This window comes from Grampus griseus (genome assembly GCF_964374135.1).
Source record: "Grampus griseus genome assembly, chromosome: 1".
NCBI classification, from domain to species: Eukaryota; Metazoa; Chordata; class Mammalia; order Artiodactyla; family Delphinidae; genus Grampus; species Grampus griseus.
The window spans coordinates 46,179,892-46,193,813 of record NC_139017.1 but is presented as its reverse complement, the minus strand read 5'-3'; the positions used below and the strand labels follow the sequence as shown (position 1 = coordinate 46,193,813).

Genomic DNA, 13,922 nt, shown 5'->3' with positions numbered 1-13,922 from the left:
GAAGCATTTACTCATTTCTCCTTGTTTTTTATCCATTTTTTGATTGCCCAAAGTCAAGTTTAACAAATGTTAAATATTGGAACTTAGGCAAATATCCTACCCAATTAAAATTTTCACTACTTTACATTTAGAAAGCTCTTTTAAAACAATACAAGGGGGAAGGAGCTTCAACATGGCAGAAGAGTAAGACGTGGAGAGACCTTCCCCCCCCACAAATACATCAGAAGTACATCTACATGTGGAACAACTCCTACAGAACACCTACTGAACGCTGGCAGAAGACCTCAGACCTCCCAAAAGTGTCTCAGTGCTCTGACCGCGTGTCAGGGCAGTGCCTCTGAAGTGGGAGAGCTAAGTTCAGGACATTGGTCCACCAGAGACCTCCCAGCTCCATGTAATATCAAACGGTGAAAAACTCCCAGAGATCTCCATATCAACACCAACTCCACTAAACGACCAGCAATCTACAGTGCTGGACACCCGATGCCAAACAACTAGCAAGACAGGAACACAACCCCACCCATTAGCAGAGAGGCTGCCTAAAATCATACTAAGTTCACAGACACCCCAAAACACACAGCAGATGTGGACCTGCCCACCAGAAAGACAAGATCCACCCTTATCCACCAGAACACAGGCACTAGTCCCCTCCACCAGGAAGCCTACACGACCCACTGAACCAACCTTAGCCACTGGGGACAGACACCAAAAACAACGGGAATTACGAACCTGCAGCCTGTGAAAAGGAGACCCCAAACACAGTAAGTTAAGCAAAATAAGAAGACAGAGAAACACACAACAGATAAAGGAGCAAGGTAAAAACCCACCAAACCAAACAAATGAAGAGGAAATAGGCAGTCTACCTGAAAAAGAATTCAGAATAATACTAAAGATGATCCAAAATCTTGGAAATAGAATGGAGAAAATAAAAGAAACATTTAACAAGGACACAGAAGAACTAAGGAGCAAACAAACAATAATGAACAACACAATAAATGAAATTTAAAATTCTCTAGAAGGAATCAGTAGCAGAATAACTGAGGCAGAAGAATTGATAGGTGACCTGGAAGATAAAAGAGTGGAAATAACTACTGCAGAGCAGAATAAAGAAAAAAGAATGAAAAGAATTGAGGACAGTCTCTGAGACCTCTGGGACAATATTAAACACACGAACATTCGAATTATAGGGGTCCCAGAAGAAGAAGAGAAAAAGAAAGGGACTGAGAAAATATGTGAAGAGATTAGAGTTGAAAACTTCCCTAATATGGGAAAGGTAATAGTCAATCAAGTCTAGGAAGCACAGAGAGTCCCATACAGGATAAATCCAAGGAGAAACATGCCAACACACATATTAATCAAACTATCAAAAAGTAAATACAAAGAAAAAATATTAAAAGCAGCAAGGGAAAAACAACAAATAACATACAAGGGAATCCCCATAAAGTTAACAGCTAATCTTTCAGCAGAAACTCTGAAAGCCAGAAGGGAGTGGCAGGACATATTTAAAGTGATGAAAGGGAAAAACCGACAACAACATTACTCTACCCAGCAAGGATCTCATTCAAATTAAATGAGACGAGAAATTAAAATATTCACAGAGAAACAAAAGCTAAGACAATTTAGCACCACCAAACCATCTTTACAACAAATGCTAAAGGAACTTCTCTAGGTAGGAAACACAAGAGAAGGAAAAGACCTACAATAACAAACCAAAAACAATTAAGAAAATGGTAATAGGAACATACATATCAATAATTACCTTAAAGGTAAACGGATTAAATGCTCCAACCAAAAGACATAGACTGGCTGAATGGATACAAAAACAAGACCCATATATATGCTGTCTACAAGAGACCCACTTCAGACCTAGGGACACATACAGACTGAAAGTGAGGGGATGGAAAAAGATATTCCATGCAAACAGAAATCAAAAGAAAGCTGGAGTAGTAATTCTCATATCAGACAAAATAGACTTGATCAAAGGATCAATCCAAGAAGATGATATAACAATTGTAAATATTTATGCACCCAACATAGGAGCACCTCAATACATAAGGCAAATACTAACAGCCATAAAAGGGGAAATCGATGGTAACACAATCATAGTAGGGGACGTTAACACCCCACTTTCACCAATGGGGAGATCATCAAAAACGAAAATAAATAAGGAAACACAAGCTTTAAATGATACATTAAACAAGATGGACTTAATTGGTATTTATAGGATATTCCATCCAAAAACAACAGAATACACTGTCTTCTCAAGTGTTCATGGAACATTCTCCAGGATAGATCATATCACGGGTGGCAAATCAAACCTTCGTAAATTTAAGAAAATTGAAATCATATCAAGTATATTTCCCGACCACAACACTATGAGACTAGATATCAATTACAGGAAAAAATCTGTAAAAGACGCTAAGACATGGAGGCTAAACAATACACTACTTAATAACCAAGAGATCACTGAAGAAATCAAAGAGGAAATCAAAAAATACCTAGAAGCAAATGAAAATGAAAACTCAAAGATGCAAAACCTATGGGATTCAGCAAAAACAGTTCTAAGAGGGAAGTTTATAGCAATACAATCCTACCTTAAGAAACAAGAAACTTATCAAATAAACAACCTAACCTTACACCTAAAGCAATTAGAGAAAGAAGAACAAGAAAACCACAAAGTTAGCAGAAGGCAAGAAATCATAAAGATCAGATCAGAAATACATGAAAAAGAAATGAAGGAAACAATAGCAAAGCTCAATAAAACTAAAAGCTGGTTCTTTGAGAAGATAAACAAAATTGATAAACTATTAGCCAGACTCATCAAGAACAAAAGGGAGAAAACTCAAATCAATAGAATTAGAAATGAAAAAGGAGAAGTAACAACTGACAGAGCAGAAATACAAAGGATCATGAGAGACTACTACAAGCAACTATATGCCAATAGGATAACCTGGAAGAAATGGACAAATTCTTAGAAATGCACAACTTTCAGGAAGAAATAGAAAATATAAACAGACCAATCACAAGCACTGAAATTGAAACTGTGATTAAAAATCTTCCAACAAACAAAAGCCCAGGATCAGATGCCTTCACAGGCGAATTCTATCAAACATTTAGAGAAGAGCTAACACCTATCGTTCTCAAACTCTTCCAAAATACAGCAGAGGGAGGAACAATCCCAAACTCATTCTATAAGGCCACCATCACCCTGATACCAAAACCAGACAAAGATGTCACAAAGAAAGAAAACTACAGGCCAATATCACTGATGAACATAGATTCAAAAATCCTCAACAAAATATTAGAAAAAAGAATCCAACAGCACATTAAAAGGATCATACACCATGATCAACTGGGGCTTATCCCAGGAATGCAAGGATATTTCAATACACGCAATCAATCAATGAGATACACCATATTAACAAATTGAAAAATAAAAACCATATGATCATCTCAATAGATGGAGAAAAAGCTTTCGACAAAATTCAACACCCATTTATGATAAAAACCCTTCAGAAAGGAGGCACAGAGGGAACTTACCTCAACATAATAAAGGCCATATATGACAAAACCCCAGCCAACATTGTTCTCAATGGTGAAAAACTGTAACCATTTCCACGAAGATCAGGAAAAAGACAACGTTGTCCACTCTCAGCACTATTATTCAACATAGTTTTGGAAGTTTTAGCCACAGCAATCAGAGAAGAAAAAGAAATAACAGGAATCCAAATCGGAAAAGAAGTAAAGCTGTCACTGTTTGCAGATGACATGATACTATACATAGAGAATCCTAAAGATGCTACCAGAAAACTACTAGAGCTAATCAATGAATTTGGTAAAGTAGCAGTATACAAAATTAATGCACAGAAATCTCTGGCATTCCTATACACTAATGATGAAAAATCTGAAAGAGAAATTAGGAAACACTCCCATTTACCATTGCAACAAAAAGAATAAAATATTTAGGAATAAACCTACCTAAGGAAACAAAAGACCTGCATGCAGAAAACTATAAGACACTGATGAAAGTAATTAAAGCTGATACAAACAGATGGAGAGATATACCATGTTCCTGGACTGGAAGAATCAACACTGTGAAAATGACTCTACTATCCAAAGCAATCTACATATTCAATGCAATCCCTATCAAACTACCACAGGCATTTTTCACAAAACTAGAACAAGAAATTTCACAATTTGTATGGAAACACAAAAGACCCCGAATAGCCAAAGCAATCTTCAGAAAGAAAAATGGAGCTGGAGGAATCAGACTCCCTGACTTCAGACTATACTATAAAGCTACAGTAATCCAGAGAGTATGGACTGGCACAAAAACTGAAGTATAGATCAATGGACCAGGATAGAAAGCCCAGAGATAAGGCCACACACATATGGTCACCTTATCTTTGATAAAGGAGGCAAGAATATACAATGGAGAAAAGACAGCCTTTTCAATAAGTGGTGCTGGGAAAACTGGACAGCTACATGTAAAAGAATGAAATTAGAACACTTCCTAACACCATACACAAAAATAAACTAAAAATGGATTAAAGACCTAAATGTAAGGCCAGACACTATAAAACTCTTAGAGGAAAACATAGGTAGAACACTCTATGACATAAATCACAGCAAGATACTTTCTGATCCACCTCCTAGAGAAATGGAAATAAAAAGAAAAATAAACAAATGGGACCCAATGAAACCTAAAAGCTTTTGTACAGCAAAGGAAACCATGAACAAGATGAAAAGCCAACCCTCAGAATGGGAGAAAATATTTGCAAATGAAGCAACTGACAAAGGGTTAATCTCCAAAATTTACAAGCAGCTCATGCAACTCAATATCAAAAAAACAAACAACCCAATCCAAAAGTGAGCAGAAGACCTAAATAGACATTTCTCCAAAGAAGATATACAGACTGCGAACAAAGACATGAAAGAATGCTCAACATCATTAATCATTAGAGAAATGCAAATCAAAACTACAATGAGATATCATCTCACCCCAGTCAGAATTGCCATCATCAAGAAATCTACAAACAATAAATGCTGGAGAGGGTGTGGAGAAAAGTGAACCCTCCCGCACTGTTGGTGGGAATGTAAATTGATACAGCCACTATGGAGAACATTATGGAGGTTCCTTAAAAAACTACAAATAGAACTACCATATGACCCAGCAATCCCACTACTGGGCATATACCCTGAGAAAACCATAATTCAAAAAGAGTCATCTACCACAATGCTTATTGAAGCTCTATTTACCATAGCCAGAACATGGAAGCAACCTAAGTGCCCATGTACAGATGAATGGATAAAGAAGATGTGGCACATATATACAATGGAATATTACTCAGCCATAAAAAGGAACGAAATTGAGTTATTTGTAGTGAGGTGGATGGACCTAGAGTCTATCATACAGAGTGAAGTAAGTCAGAAAGAGAAAAACAAATACCGTATGCTAACACATATATATGGAATCTAAAAAAACAAAACAAAACAAAACAAAAATGGTCATGAAGAACCTAGGGGCAAGATGGAAATAAAGATGCAGACCTACTAGAGAATGGACTTGAGGACTCGGGGAGGGGGAAGGGTAAGCTGGGACAATGTGAGAGAGTGGCATGGACATATATACACTACCAAACGTAAAATAGATAGCTAGTAGGAAGCAGCCGCATAGCACAGGGAGATTAGCTCGGTGCTTTGTGACCACCTAGAGGGGTGGGATAGGGAGGGTAGGAGTCAGGCAGACATAAGAGGGAAGAGATACTGGGAAATATGTATATGTATAGCTGATTTACTTTCTTATAAAGCAGAAACTAACACACCATCATAAAGCAATTATACTCCAATAAAGATATTAAAAAAAATTAAAAAAATTAAATTAACTTAAATTAAAAAAATAAAATAAAATGGATCATGGATAAGGACCTACTGTATAGCACAGGGAACTCTACTTAATACTCTGTAATGACCTATATGGGCAAAGAATCTAGAAAAGAGTGGATATATGTATATGTATAACTGATTCACTTTGCTGTACAGCAGAAACTAACACAACATTGTAAATCAACTATACCAATAACAATTTAAAAAATAAATAAGTAAATAAACTAAGGGGAGAAAAAAAAAACAATACTGGGGGGAGTTCCCTGGTGCCGCAGTGGTTAAGAATCCCTCTGCCAATGCAGGGGACACGGGCTCGACCCCTGGTCTGGGAAGATCCCACATGTCGCAGAGCAACTGAGCCCGTGAGCCACAATTACTGAGCCTGCGCTTTAGAGCCCGTGAGCCACAACTACTGAGCCCGTGTGTCACAACTACTGAAGCCCTTGCGCCTAGAGCCTGTGCTCCGCAACGAGAAAAGCCACCACAGTGAGAAGCCTGTGCACCGCAAAGAAGAGTAGCCCCCGCTCACCGCAACTAGAGAAAACCTGCGTGCAGCCAAAATAAATAAATAAAACGAAACAGAAACAATACCAGGTTTCAGAAAGAATCCCCCACATTTTAAGTTTGCATAGATGTTTAAGTCAGCTATTTGTTGAACGAAGAACAGTTGATGAAATATATTAGAAAGCATTTTATTAATAAGTTATTATAAAACAATATTCATTTCATGTAGCACAAATTAACTTTTTGGTGCAAGAAGAGGAATATCTGAATGCTTCCCATCTATTTCTAAAACTGTCAGAATTCCTTTGTATAAGATTGATATCTTCAAATCTAGAACCTAAACATAAATTTTTCTTAAGAATGCATACATAAAATACTTCTCCTGTAAATGCACTATATCTTTGACAAATCCCTATTGGGAGGTACAGTAGTGACTGCAGGCATTTACCTTTAAAACAACTTTTCCTGGGCTTCCCTGGTGGCGCAGTGGTTGAGGGTCCGCCTGCCGATGCAGGGGACACGGGTTCGCGCCCCGGTCTGGGAAGATCCCATATGCCGCGGAGCGGCTGGGCCTGTGGGGCATGGCCGCTGGGCCTGCGCGTCCGGAGCCTGTGCTCCGCAGGGGGAGAGGCCACAGCGATGAGAGGCCCGCGTACCACAAAAAAACACAACTTTTTCTCATTTTTCAGGTTTGAGAATGATATCACATCAAATATGGAAAATAAGTTTTTTCCTTAAGAAGACATAAATTCACTTAGAGATGTCTCCTCAAATTCAGAAAAACCCATTTCTTCAGCTCCTTCTGTCAGGACTCCATATTAATCTCAACCACTTCATTCTTGCCCGGAAGTGTTTTTGTCGCGTTGTCTTCACTTACACCTTCAATGTCTGCCAGATCAATAGGTGGTAAAGGATTCCTCCAGCACTGGAAGTTGTTATACTGACAAAATGCTTCATTGAGCTGGCGCGGCGCGGCCCACCAGTCTACCCGCAGGGAGTCTGCGCGCCCCGCCCCGTCGTCGCCACCGCCCCTCCCCTGGCCCGCGGGGCCTCACGGGCGGCTGCAGCAGAGGCGGCTCGCCGGTCTCCAGTCCTCGGCCCTCACGCTCCGCGCCGTCCGGGGCGCCAGTGTCCCCACCATCGCGGCGCTTGCTGGGCGAAACCGAAGACTCAGTCATAGCCCCTGCGTCGATTTTACGCTTTCGGGGCAGCTCCGGGACGCCGAGGGGCTGCCCGGAATGCGAGACCCCCGACGGCGGGATCCAAAGCCGTGGCCGCGCCGGCTCCTCAGGAAAGTCGCGGAGCAGGATCCGCTTCCAGGGCACGTGGAACGTCAGGGGCTCGGCAGCACGCCGCTTGCCCGTGGGCCCCAAAGGCTCGGGCGGAGCCCGCCAGGAGCGGGACTCCCGTAGCTGTGGGAGCGGAGGGCCTCTCCACTAACTTTGACGTCCCTGTGGTCTTGCTCTCCAGGTCAATGCCAATCCCCGGTGCACCTTACATTCGCCATGCCTACAGAACAGATTGACAAAGATGAGTTTCCTGTTGGGACATCTTTGAAGTATAAATGCCGCCTTGGTTACTACAGAAGAGTGTTCTCTATCACCTGCCTGCAAAACTCTGTCTGGTCAAGCCCTGCAAACTACTGTAGGCGTAAGTAACTCTAGACTGAGGACTCCTCTGTGTCAATAATCCTTAAGATCTGATGAGTCGTTCAAAGTTTGAAACAAAGACACGTGTCTTGGTAACTTTGCCTAAAGTATAAAAAGATGTGAGAGTTATTCTTGTAGGTCATATCTTCCTACTGCTTTGAGTTCCTAGCACCTTCATTACAAGTTCATTTCACGAGAAATGACCATCACGAGGCATGCCTGAGGGAAAATCTCCATTCACTAGGGGTGTCCCATTTTTACAATTGAAACTAAGTAATGAATGACTCAGGAAAGGAAAGAAAAGTGTAGGTGGGGAGAGAATCCCAAACTTCAAGACTTTTGATGTACACTGGTTGAATGACAGAGTAAGCATTTTAGTAATAAACAGAGTTTACATCTTTCTAAGAGGCAAAAAATATGGGGATGAGATCTGGAAGGGAGGTCTTTTTGAAAGTGGTGCTTAGTAGGTGGCTGATCCTGAGGCAGTCTTGTGAGTTTCCTCAAGGTGGCAAATCTGTGGAACTACAAGAGCTATGGTCAGTTTGGGACCTTATGTATTAACAGACGTTCAGAGTATTCTAGACCCAGTCCCCACATTCTGCTTCTTTCCCATAGGTAAATCATGTGGATCTCTTCCAGACCTCATAAATGGCAAAATGGACATCAACAAAGACACCCAGTTTGGATCAACTGTCAATTATTTTTGTAATGAAGGGTGAGTTGGCAGTAGCCTTGTTTGGGATGACAGTTCTAGAATTGTAACACTAGTCTCTTAACAGTAGTCTCAGAAAGGAAAGTCAAACTACCTGTCCATTTAAAACAGAGCAGTAAGATTTCTAAGTAGAAGTTGTGCCTTGAATCCAGGCATTTAACTACCCTTGCAATGACTAAACAAATATTTGAAAAAATAGGAAAAAAACCTGTAACCATGCTAGAAATTGGAGGGGTGAGGGTAGTGTTTGCACACCAAATTAATGTACCTAAAGCCAAGTGAAGCATTTACTAGATGAGAAGGACCAGCATTCTAAAGAAGTAAGTGGAACAAACACACATATATTCTTAACTCAGAGCAATAAGAGCTAGAAATGTTGGACTCAGGAAAAAGTAGGAAAGAGTTGTTTATTTGGGATGATGGAGTAGATGTGGTGGATGGGCAAATCTTAATTGTGATAGCACCTCCCCAGAAGTGTTCACAATACAGGAATCTTGCTGTGGATATACTCTTGGCTTATCTGTAGGGGAGACAACAAATTTAGGAAAAAAATAGGGACCCCTTTTATCTTAACTTTTGTTCTGTTTTTATTACTTATTATTACTTAAAATACACGCAAAATAACATAAGTGAAACATAAAAATAGTAATAACAATAAAATGAATTTCCATGCATACCCCACCCACCTTAAAAACCATCACTAGTACCTTTGACACTATGTGCTTTTCCCAGTTTCCATTCCTTCACCTCCAAAACTTCTTCAGAAGTAACCACCATCCTGAATTTTGTTTATCCCTTGCATTTCTTTTCCATTTTTTCCCATACATAGTCCTAATCATTATATTTTTAGTTATACATATTTTGAACTTTATATAAATGACATGATTTTATATGAACATCTTTGCAAATTGATTTTGATTTAATAGTTTTTTTCTGATATTCACTCATGTTGTTGTGGTTAATTCATTTTCATTTAGGATAGTGTTCTCTTGTCTGGATACAGAAGAATTTATTTCTTTTTTTTGTTGTTGTTAGATATTTAGATTATTTCTAGTTTGTTTTGCTTTGTTTTGTTTTGGCTATTATAAGCATCCCTGATATAAAGATACTCATACATGTCACCTAGTACACATGGGCAAAAGTTTCTCTAGGACAGTGGTTTTCAAACTTATTTTACCATGATCAACAACTAAGAAATATATTTCTGCAGCACATACACACACACATAAACAGATACACATGTATACCACATCACATACACATTTATATAAATTAAAATTGTCACACAAATATTTAACATTATACTGAAAGTTCTAGCCAGGAAATTAGTCAAGAAAAAGAAATAAAAGGCATCCAGATTGGAAAGGAGAATTAAAACAATCTCTGTTTGGAATTAAAACAGTCTCTATTTGGAGGCCAGATCAAGACGGTAGAGTAGAAAAATCCTCGCCTTCTCCCACAGACATACGAAAACTACAAGTACATATAGAATAACTATCTCTGAAAGTGACCTGAAGACTAGCAGAACAGATTTTCTACAACTAAGGATATAAAGAAAAGGCCACATTGAGATGAAGAGGAGGGGAAGAGATGTGGTCTAGTCAGAACACACCCCACCCCCCATGCAGTGACCCACAAGCCAGAAGAAAATCACAACCATGGGGATCCCCCCTGAGGAGTGAGGGGTCCAAGACCCACACTGGGCTCCCCAGCCTGGGGCATCTGCACCAGGAAGACAAACCACCATAGTGTCTGGCTTTGAAAACCAGCAGGCTTATGTTTCAGGGGAGCCAGAGGGCAGCGGGAGACTGCTCTTGAAGGGCTCACTTGCTCTGGGTCCCATCACAGACAGAGCAGCAACTTAAAAAATGCCTTGGCTTTATGAGGAGGAGATTTATTGATTAATTCTGGGGCAGGTACCAGGGGATGGAAGTGCTGGTAGGTGCCATTTTTTTCTCTCCTTACACCTAGCTGGCCCAGTGCTGGTAGGTGCCTTTCTGTTACTCTCCATCAACATAGGTAACTGTGTGTGCCCCACCCCAACGTTCCTCTAAGTACCTGCCCAGCCCAACCCACCTGCCTCAGCCAGTCCCTCTAAAGAAGCTCCTACCCCATCCTACCTGGTACATGGTTCTGCCCAGGACCAGTGCTCCTCCAAAGTGGCTCACATTCTGGGGACCTAGCCCTTCCCACTAGCGAGCCCACACAAGTTGCAACCAGTCCTCACAGACAGCTGGGCTGGGGATCAGCCCTGCCTACCAGTGTGTCTGTAGAAGTCATGGCCTAAACACAACAGGAAGATGCAGGCAGCCCATGCAGGGGATAGCCTTGAGCACCTGGCTCGGGTGACCAGGGGGGATTATGCCACTGGGCTCTACATAACACTGTCTACATAAGGCCACTCTTTTAAGGTTGGGAGATGTAGCTGATGTACCTAATGGATAAAAACAAACACCTAGAGTTAGGCAAAATAGGAGACAAAGGAATACCTTCCAAGTAAAAGAACAAGATAAAACCCCAGAAAAAGAAATATACAAGATGGAGATAAGCAATTTACAAGATAAAGAGTTCAAAGTAATAGTCATAAAGATGCTCATCAAACTCAGGAGAAGAATGGATGAACAACATGAGAACTTCAGCAAAGAGATAGAAAATACAAACAAGAGCCAATCAGAACTGAAGAATACAATAACTGAAATGAAAAATACATTAGAGGGAATCAATTACAGAATAGAGGATGCAGAAGAACAGATCAGTGGTCTGGAAGACAGAGTAGTGGAAATCACCCAATTGGAACAGCGAAAAGAAAAAAAGGAATTAAAAAATGAAGATAGCCTTAGGAACCTCTGAGACTACATCAAGCATACTAACATTTTCATTAGAGGGGGCCCAGAAGGAGAAAAGAGAAAGAAAGGGACAGAAAGCCTATTTGAAAAGATAATGGCTAGAAACTTCCCTAACCTGGCAAAGGAAACATACGTTAAAATCCGGGAAGCACAGAGAGTCCCAAACAAGATGAAGCCAAAGAGACCCACATGAAGATACACTGCAATTAAAACGTCAAAAGTTAAAGAGAGAATCTTAAAAGGAACAAGAAATAAACAAGTTATGTACGAGGAAACCCCCATAAGACTATCAACTGATTTTTAGGCAGAAACTTTACAGGCCAGAAGGGACTGGCACAATATTTTCAAAGTGCTGAAAGGAAAAGACTTATAAGAATATTTACCCAACAAATTTATCATTCAGAATTGAAGGAGAGATGGAGCCTCCCAGACAAGTAAAAGCTAAAAGATCATCACCACTAAACTAAGCTTGTAAAAGCTTTACAAGAAATGTTAAAGGAACTTCTTTGAATGGAAAAGAAAAGGCCATAACTAGAAACAAAAAAAAATTATGAAGGGAAAAATATCTCACTAGTAAAGGCAAACACAGAGTTAAGGTAGTGGATCTACCACTTATAAAGCTAGTATGAAGTTTAAAAGACAAAGTTAGTAAAATCCATCTAAATCTAAAATAAATAGTTAAGCAATACGCAGAATGAAAGGATGTAAAATATGATGTCAAAAACATAAAATGGGGGAAGGAGTAAAAATGCAGTGCTTTTAGAATGTGCTCCAACTTAAGCAACAATCAAATTAAAATAGGCTGCTATATACATAGGTTGCTATATGTAAATCTCATGGTAATTACAAACCAAAAACCTATAACACAAAATATAAAGAGAAAAGAATACAGACATAAAGCTAGAGAGAATCATCCAATCACACGGGAAGAGAACAAGAGAACAAGAAAGGAACAGAGAAGAACTACAAAAACAACCATAAAACAATTAACAATATGGCAAAAAGTACTTACCTATCAGTAATTACTTTAAATGTAAATGAATGAAATACTCTAATCAAAAGATACAATGTTCTTGGATTGGAAGAATCAATATTGTGAAAATGACTATACTACCCAAAGCAATCTACAGATTCAATGCAATCCCTGTCAAATTACCAATGGCATTTTTCACAGAAGTAGAACAAAAAAATTAACAATTTGTATGGAAACACAATAGACTCCAAATAGCCAAAGCAATCTTGAGAAAGAAAAGTGGAGCTGGAGGAATCAGGCTTCCTGATTTCAGACTATACTACAAAGCTATAGTAATCAAGACAGTATGGTACTGGCACCAAAACAGAAATATAGATCAATGGTACAGGATAGAAAGCCCAGAGATAAACTCACACAGCTATGTTCACCTAATCTATGACAAAGGAGGCAAGAATATACAATGGAGAAAAGACAGTATCTTCAACAAGTGGTACTGGGAAAAGAATGAAATTAGAACACTCCCTAACACCATATGCAAAAATAAACTCAAAATGGATTAAAGACCAAATATAAGGCCAGAAACTATAAAACTCTTAGAGGAAAACAGGCAGAACACTCTTTGACCTAAATCGCAGCAGGATCTTTTTTGACCCACCTCCTAGAGAAATGAAAATAAATACAAAAATAAATGGGACCTAATGAAACTTCAAAGCTTTTGCACAGCAAAGGAAACCATAAACAAGATGAAAAGACAACCCTCAGAATAGGAGAAAATATTTGCAAACGAAGCAACTGACAAAGGATTAATCTCCAAAATGTACAAGCAGCTCATGCAGCTCAATATCAAAAAAACAAACAACCCAATCCAAAAATAGGCAGGAGACCTAAACAGACATTTCTCCAAAGAAGACACACAGATGGCCAAGAGGCACATGAAAAGCTGCTCAACATCACTAATTATTAGAGAAATGCAAATCAAAACTACAATGAGGTATCACCTCACACCAGTGAGAATGGCCATCATCAAAAAATCTACAAACAATAAATGCTGGAGAAGGTGTGGAGAAAAGGGAACCCTCTTGCACTGTTGGTGGAATGTAAATTGATACAGCCACTATGGAGAACAGTATGGTTACTTAAAAAAACTAAAAATAGAACTACCATATGATCCAGCAATACCACTAAGGGGCATATACCCTGAGAAAACTATAATTCAAAAAGACACATGCACCCCAATATTCATTGCAACACTATCTACAATACCAGGGCATGGAAGCAATATAAATGTCAACAGATGAATGGATAAAGAAGATGTGGCACATATATACAATGGAATATTACTCAGCCATAAA

The 13,922-nt window shown here is 39.4% G+C and overlaps 1 protein-coding gene and 1 pseudogene across 2 annotated transcripts in view; one reads left to right on the top strand and one right to left on the bottom strand.

Moving 5' to 3' along the window:
* Positions 1-7,195: 7,195 nt before the first annotated feature.
* On the bottom strand, positions 7,196-7,897 carry LOC309821943 (uncharacterized protein C9orf40-like; annotated as a pseudogene). The gene is made up of 2 exons: positions 7,889-7,897; positions 7,196-7,802 (listed from the first exon to the last, which is right to left on the bottom strand). The product of its transcript is annotated as an uncharacterized protein C9orf40-like (transcript).
* CR1 (complement C3b/C4b receptor 1 (Knops blood group)) overlaps positions 7,896-13,922 on the top strand; it is a gene marked incomplete at both ends in the record, with an annotated part of 102,122 nt that continues 96,095 nt past the window's right edge. Inside the window, 2 exons of the mRNA XM_082653398.1 lie at positions 7,896-8,040; positions 8,655-8,754. Of these exons, the coding sequence (XP_082509524.1) occupies positions 7,896-8,040; positions 8,655-8,754 (245 nt within the window). The remainder of the gene's footprint in view (positions 8,041-8,654; positions 8,755-13,922) is intronic.